Source organism: Lactuca sativa, chromosome 7, assembly GCF_002870075.4.
Source record: "Lactuca sativa cultivar Salinas chromosome 7, Lsat_Salinas_v11, whole genome shotgun sequence".
In the NCBI taxonomy this organism is placed as follows: Eukaryota; Viridiplantae; Streptophyta; class Magnoliopsida; order Asterales; family Asteraceae; genus Lactuca; species Lactuca sativa.
In genome coordinates this window covers 144637470-144645779 of record NC_056629.2, presented here as the reverse complement: position 1 = coordinate 144645779, position 8310 = coordinate 144637470, and the positions used below count along the sequence as shown (strand labels likewise).

The window sequence follows — 8310 nt, the reverse complement described above, 5'->3', positions numbered from 1 at the left end:
TTGTTTTCAAAATAAGCTTCACATTGCAGAAATCCCAAAATTATAAAACAAAAACATGAGGAGGTGCACGATCACATCTTTGCCTTCCCACGATCCTCTGAGGTAGCTGAAATATAATCCAAAACTGTAAGTCTAAAGCTTAGTAAGTTCCCCTAAAATACCGATACATAATAAATATCCATTCCTAATAACTGCCTCCCCTAAATGCCACTTGTCCCCTCCTTAAACCCCCAGCAATCCACGTGTCATTCTCCTGCCTTTATTCTCATTTCTTTTCCCGCCCATTTCCTACTTCAGGAATGTATATCATATCCTAAAAATCAGCTCTTTGGTTACGTTATCGTCCCTGCATTCAAACAAATTTTCAATTTTCAATTTCATATCTCCTCATATCCCATATAATCAGCAATGGTTTTGAATTAATTGATCTTTTACCAAATATATAGCCATGAAATTAGGAATTAAATCACGATTAGAATATTCTCTTCTCCTATTAATTGCATTAATAAATATCGAACCCCTAAATATTTTTATATATTTTGACGACTTTCTGCTTCTTCATCTCTGCAAAGTGCAAAGTACCATCTTCTATCGTACATTTCAATCCATCAGGTTAGTATAAACAAAATAATCATACTTTTTGTTATTCTGTTTATTTCTATCTTCTTCTCCTTCTGTTACAAATTTCATATAGCATCCTAGAAACAAGTATGTTGATCTATGTGTGTTGCTCTCTGTGTGTTTCATTCGCATCATATTCATGCTTATACTTATTTTTTTTCTTTTTTAATACAAACGTATGATTGTTTTACCAATCATAGCAATGAACTTTAAAACTATTTTGCAATGAACTTTAAGATCTTATATTGCACTATACATTATAGTCGAACATAAATTAATTGTGTATAATTTTTTACTCACAGTGCAAATTTTTTTTTCCTGAATATGACTTTGACAATAATGCTTTCTTCATTCAATTAAGTTTGAAAACAAAATTAATTTGACTTCAATTTTCATATTTATAGATTTTCAAAATTTCATTTCCGCAAACATTATTTACTATTGATATTGATTACTAACGAAGGCATATCACTTTTTTCAACTCATCTGTTGAGCCTACAACAAATATTTTTTACTAATTGTGTTTTTTTTATCTATGAAAACTTATTTATTTTATTTCTTTTTCTTCTCTTCTCCTTCTCCCTCTGTTACTTTTTTTAAAGATTTAAGTTTTATATATCATCCTACTTTCATTACATTATAGATACCATACAACAAAAGTGTGGTATTTGTTTCTATTTTTTTCATCATTTGTTTTTTTTTCATAATTTATAAAGAAAAATGCATATTTGTCCTTTTTCCCTTACAGAATATTGTCAGTATCCTTGCATTTTTTAGCATAATTGGTGTAATGGTGCTTTCATAAATCTAAATCATACAATTTTTTTAAAACTCTTTGAACATAATGTTTAAATGAAAAACTTAAACTTGTTGTTAAAGTTGTATTCAATGTAATCAACATTACAACAATTATTATAAAAAAATGCAAAAAAACACTGTGATTATTTCTTTAGACTTTGATTTATAAATCAATTAGGCATTTAGACATTGTACTTTCATTATGAAAACAAATTTCTTGCATAAAGCGATTTACATCACTTAATGGGTAAAAAGTGACTTACATGTATGACTACAACCGAGCAGTTGACTTTCTCTATTTTGTCGATATCTCTATCAAAAACAAAATAGAAAAAGATTAACAAACTGAAGCATGAATGAATTGATAAGTCTAATAATAGAAATGTAAACATGGTACTTTGATTTTGAAAACAATTATCTTAGCATTGTACTTTTATTTGTTTGTAAATTTCGTAACACACTAACACAAGGTCCATTTTGTTAATATATTAACAAAGAGATTGAATTTCACTAAATTTTATCAACACAGGGCCCATTATGTAAATTTAGGAATGTACTATGAAAGTTAACTAAATTTGAAGCTGATGCAAATTCTGTTAGATAAAAAATTATTAGATAATTAACATGATGCAATTGCAAAATGAAAAATAGAACATCATGAAATCTTGAAATACAATTATAATCAAAAAGTAAACTTAGTTGCTTTCAAAAAATAACAAATAATAATTTCATCAGACTTTTTTCAAAAAGATTGTTATTAACGAAGATTATAAAATAAAAGCACTTTATAGTTATAATATATCATTCCGTTACATCAAGGACCAAAAAAACACCTTCAATTTTTTTTCATTTCGCATGTAAGGATTGCTCCATTCCATTCCTATGTGGTAAACAAACATGTTTTTTTTTTTCATTCTACCGGAATCCACAATTCCATTCTTTTCTTAATTACTACCTACCAAACACTACAGATTCAAAGATACAAACTTACCATCATTGCACACCAAAGGAAAACTGTAAATATATATTGAGGAACTCTATATGTTCCTGCTGCCATTATCCTTAAGCAAGACTGATAATTCATAGAAACTAATCTTCCAACCGCATAAAATCCCAAAATCCCATTCACAAATTTCAGAATGTCATAAACATTGTCGATTCAACCAACATAGTAAATGTACTTTCAGCATTTAAAGAAAACACAAAAAAAAGATAATGAAATATGGAAAATAAAAAGAAAAGTTATCTTACAGGAAGGTGGAAATTGGAATTCACCTCTGGAGTTGGAGCTATCTTTTGCTGCCCATTCTACCAAGATACCTATTCGCCAACAAAGAAAATTATACAACTCTAGAACAAAAAACACAAAGCAAAATAAGATCATTCCAGGGACCAAACCCTTTTGAGCAAGCATAAATTCGGTAACTTGAAGAATTTTCAATGCATAACAGGTAAATAATTAATATATGTTGTATACATTTACATGGAATTGAGGTCAGATCACCACAATGTGATGTGTTCTTGAGTTTAGGCCTTAAGAAAATCGAAGGTTCACCTGAACCCATGACAGCGCCTCCAGTAGATCAAATCCCATAGCAATGAGACACCTGCCACCCTACGCATACAATATCATACCACAATTGAGATTATACCAGTAGCAATTTTAATAATAACTATCATTTGAAAGTACCCAATAAAGAAAACAAATGAGATAACATACATTAGATAGGCATTCATTGAGTTTTTCAAAGCAAGCGGCATCACCAGGGAACCTACGAACTAAGCGAGAAACAAACATCTAAAGCGATGGTTAAGTATTAAGGCAGTGGAAACAAGTATCGAAGCAATCAATTTCAGGACCAGTACACACACATAAACAATTAGAGAAAGGGGTTTCTGGATCAAAAGAGAAGTAGATAGAGGGACGACACGATATTGATTGTTTCGATTCAGATTGAAACCGATTAGCCCCAATCCGATAAAATCATGGATCGAAAAAAAAGAAGATGGAGAATGGACAAAGGTGTGCTTCATTACAAAAAAGGGCGGAACTGAAATTAAATCATCGACTGTGTTATAACATACCTGAGGCCAATTTTTTACTCAAATCCAATCAATCAAATAACAAAGTTGAAAGAGCTGCTGAAGTTTCACCATATCTTCAGTGATATAGGAAGAGCGAGACAGGAGAAATTAAGGGTTTTTTATGTGAGACAGAGAGGGAAAGAACGATTGTCTGCAATTTACAGGATTAAAAAGAATCAGTTAGAGGAGGTGGATATTGTTTGGCGGAAGGGTAGAAGGGGGCGACGACGGTGGTGGAAGAAATATGATTGCCAATGGTATAGTCATTTTCGATGGCTTCAAACATCCAACGAAAAAAATGAAATAATTAAATTCCTAAACGACAATTCATAAGAAATTGTTTAAAACATAAATGTTTAAGATTGTGCAAAAATTCATAAGCACAAAGTATCATGATAAGAAACTAATTAATCGTTTAGCATCCATTTAAAAAATTGATTAACAAATCATTATCTACTAAACTATTTATATTCCCCTGTCTCTCCGCCACCCACCAAATCTAATCCTAATGACAAAAAGCATAAAAATTTCTTGAAATTTATAAATAATTATTATAGAACCAGATATTTTTACAAAATATATATGTTAATTAAAAAAATCATAAGTTAATCGAAATGATTAATGTCTAGCTCCATTCTTTTGTGCCTAAAACTCAAACCAAGCGGATAGGGATTACAACTTTTCTAAAGATATAAAGAGAAATTTGGGATATAATGTCGCACTACATTAAGAGGCTAGATACTAGCAAACTACCAGTGGAAACTCATCCACCCGAATCAGTTTCCATATTCACCTAAAAAAAACCCTAATTTTTTATCTTTTAAAATCGCAGCTTCATACCAGATTCATTGGTGCAATATATCCTAAAAATTCGTCCATTTAAATCGGTAATTGCAGCACATCGTAGCTCCTGTGCATCATTTTTCATTCGAACCAAAGGACAATGAGTTAGATCTTCTTGAAAATTTGTCCATTTGAATCCAAGCACATTGGTTTACCTCATCTCTAAATATTATTAAAAGAGAACTTTTAATTCACCAATGAAGCAATCAAGGTCATTGATTGTATTTCAATCATATATTTTACACCATTAGATCAAAGTGATGACATCATCTTTCCTAAATAGAATTCAAAAACAATTATATTTAATTATATAATCTTTAAATTCAACAATTATATTATCAATTGAATATATAGAAGATATCAATTTCTATAATTAATATTGTTTCTAATTTAACTTTCTTATTTATAGCTTTTGGCTTCAAAATTTAAATCCGTTTTTTTAAATAACTCTGTAAATAAGCATATCATTAATTTGGTTATTAACCTATAAAATATAATCTAATCCAATTAAATCTGCAAAATATTTGAGAGTCAAAATTAAAGTCACTATAATTAATAATTTATCTCAAAAAATATCTCACATAAAATGAATCGATTTGAGATAATGTTTGAATTTTAAAACTCATAAAATAAGCAAGTCAATGAATTTGTAAATTTGAATTAATATAACTGATTTCTTTCTTTTTTTCTTGATTAATAGCCGGAAATCTCCAAGATAATATTTTAGGATCCTATTTTTTTAGAAGATAATTATAATTATTTGATTATTCAAAAACACCATATATATATATATATATATATATATATATATATATATATATATATATATATATATATATATATATATATATATATATATACACATACGATTACATTGAAGTTGTTATTCTTACGATTTTGGATTGAGTCCTACAATTTACAGTGTTCTTCTTTAGCAATTTTCTTCTTTAATTCTTTTTACTAGGTTCTTTCTTTACTTTGTTCTCCTTCTCATTCTCTAATTTCTTGCATTTACTCTCTCTTCTTATTACATGTTATTAATGTATTCATGTTGAGAGGTCATGAAAAAAATTAATCAATCTACTTTAAGCATATTAGTTTCATTCATATCTAAATATTATTACAAGTGAACCCTTCATTCACCAATGACGTAATCAGGACCCTTGATTGGACTTCAATAATATGTTTTCCACTCTTAGATCAAATTATCGACATCATCTTCCCCAAATAAAAATCAAACACAATTACATTTAATTATAGAATCTTTAAATTCAGCAATTATGTTATCAATTGAAGCATATCATTCTATTTATATACGAAATATCATATTTTATAATTAATATTGTTTCTACTTTAACTCCCTTATTTATAGCTTTTGGCTTCAAAATTCAAATCCGTTTAGTTTTTTTTAACTCATTAAATATGCATATCAATAATTCGGTTATTAACCCACAAAATCTAATCTAATCCCATTAAATTAGCAAAATATTTGTGAGTCAAAATTAAAGTCAATATTATTCATAATTTATTTCGCAGTATATCCCACGTAAGATGAATCAATTTGAGATAACGGTTTGAATTTTAAAACTCATTAAATAAGCAAGTTAATTAATTTGAAATTTTGAATCAATATAACTGATATCTTTTTTTTTCAGATGAATAGTTAAAAATCTCCAAGTTGATATCTTAGGATCCCAATTTTTTGGAAAATAATGATTTCCTTATTCAAATATACTATATATATATATATATATATATATATATATATATATATATATATATATATATATATATAGATATGTAACATCCCAAAATTCAAGACCAAAAATTTCTTTTTAATAAAACATTACTTTAAACAAAGACATCATTCCAAAACATAATCTGAGTATAAGTTTTCAAAACACATGTTTATTATCAGAGTAAACGTTTCCAGGCTGACTAATCTATGGTGTGTGCCATGCGATCACCCCGAGCTCCTCCCTTCGCTACCGGAAGTACCTGAAAACAAAACTGAAAAACCGTAAGCACGAAGCTTAGTGAGTCCCCCACCTTACCACATACCATGCAAAACCATATACTTCACATACTGGCCACGCCCGCTATCCTAGGCCTCGCCCTCTACTTCGGGCCTCGCCCGCTACAACGGCCCCGCCTGGCTTCGAGCCCCGCTCGGATACAGATCTGTTTCACTTAGGCCTCGCCTGTCACAGGGCCTCGCCCACTAACATATAATAGCACATAAACATATCACATAACATTACATAAACTAAACATATACTAACAACTCTTGCTCTAAGGCCTCGCCTATCTCTGGGCCCCGCCCGTGTCCTGCTACTGATGAGTCATGAAACCTCGTCCATACTCCCGCTGATAGTGAGATACGGGCCCAGCCCACCCTCACTCCTTTCCTAACTTGGGCCTCGCCCCTGCTCTGCTGCTACTGAGATGTGGAACACCATCCACACTCTGCTGTTAGCGAGATACGGGACCTCGCCCACACTCACCTCCCTACCAGGCACATACAAGTATCACACAGACAACAAGTATAAACTATCACACAAACCGCTCCTTGGGTACCCGCCCTCTATCATTGGACCTCGTCCAAATATCATACTAGCATATTGTGCCTAGGGCTAACCCCCGGGTCTTCTACTCATAACTACATGGGTCGGCATTGTGGCCGTAGACCCATTCATACAAAGGGAAACTCACCTGATACTGCTGAATTGCTGCTGCTAACCCCTTTGAACGCTACCTGACCATTGACTCCGAACTGCTGCTCCGCTAGCTCCTCGAGCTACCAATATCAACATAACACTTAGTCTAACTGACCTTCAAAGGTCAACCAAGTCAACTCTGGTCAAAGTCAACGTCCTGGTCAAAGTCAACCTTCCAGGTCAACCCTACTCGTCGAGTCACCCTACTGACTCGCCGAGTTCATAAGTCCAGAGTCCTTCCACTCGCGACTCTACTCGCCGATTCATCCCCTGACTCGCCGAGTCTACTGATTCCCGATTCCTGTCCTGTCCAACTCACTGAGTCCTGGCTCGACTCGCTGACTCGAGAATTAACTCGAAGGATTTGGGACCATGCGACCTGACTCGCCGAGTCTAAGAACAGACTCGCCGAGCACACGGCAATCTTCATCCAACTCGCCGAGTTGTTCATCCAACTCGCCGAGTTCATGCCTATCTTCATCCGACTCGACGAGTTGTTCATCGCACTCGTCGAGTTCCTCCTCATCTTCAAGCTACTCGCCGAGTCCACTCGAAGGACTCGCCGAATCCAATAAGATCCACTTACATGCAGAGGACTTCCGAGTCATGCATGAACTCCAAACTGTAGATCTACCCTTCCCAAGCCTATTCCCTACGTAAAGTTGCAAACTTTACGTGTAAAGAGGGAGATCTAGGCAAAATGCACTAATAACTAGGGTTTAAGACTAAGAGGCTCCAAAATCCACCCAATGGCTGATACTTTACGGGATTCTAAACCAACACAAGCATGGATCTGAGGTAGCAACCTCAGATCTGGACCTCAAGCTTGAAATTGATCTTAGGCATGGCTTAAAAGCCCCAAAACTCATAACCAAAGAAGATCTAAAGGAGGGAAACGAATTGATACCTTCCAATGCTCTGAAATGCTCCCCAAACTTCAGATCCAAAGCCACTCCTTGATGCTTCAAAGATTCCCACTCCTTCTTCTTCCTTAAAACCACTCGAAAATGGCTAAAAGCTTGAATGAACACAATGTGGGCTTAAGTTGCGGCGTTCTGGGTTTGAGAGGCTGTAAAGGAACCCTAGGAAGAAGATTGAGACGTTTAAATAGGCTCCAAGCCCCGGATTTAGGGTTTTCCTCGCACAGACCAGACTCGCCGAGTTGGTCACTTACTCCTCGACCCGGATCCCGCTCCGACTCGCCGAGTCCTTCCTTGGACTCACCGAGTCCCTCCTAAATTTAGGG

At 33.5% G+C, this 8310-nt stretch overlaps 1 protein-coding gene across 35 annotated transcripts; it reads right to left on the bottom strand.

Annotated features, from left to right (window-relative positions):
* LOC111908223 (uncharacterized) lies at positions 1-3980 on the bottom strand. Of its 35 annotated transcripts, none has more exons than XM_042896834.2 (7): positions 3505-3975; positions 3140-3198; positions 2975-3034; positions 2671-2739; positions 2411-2508; positions 1683-1731; positions 1-106 (listed from the first exon to the last, which is right to left on the bottom strand). In XM_042896834.2, the coding sequence occupies exons 3-7, from the start codon at positions 2982-2984 to the stop codon at positions 72-74; spliced, it is 261 nt and encodes an 86-aa protein (XP_042752768.1). In that variant the 5' UTR covers positions 2985-3034; positions 3140-3198; positions 3505-3975; the 3' UTR covers positions 1-71. The 35 variants fall into 35 exon arrangements, 6 of the variants coding, with proteins under 6 accessions (XP_042752768.1, XP_042752764.1, XP_042752769.1 ...); XM_042896830.2 differs by having other exon boundaries at positions 2897-3034; positions 3505-3968; XM_042896835.2 differs by lacking the exon at positions 3140-3198 and having other exon boundaries at positions 3505-3980.
* Positions 3981-8310: the final 4330 nt, after the last annotated feature.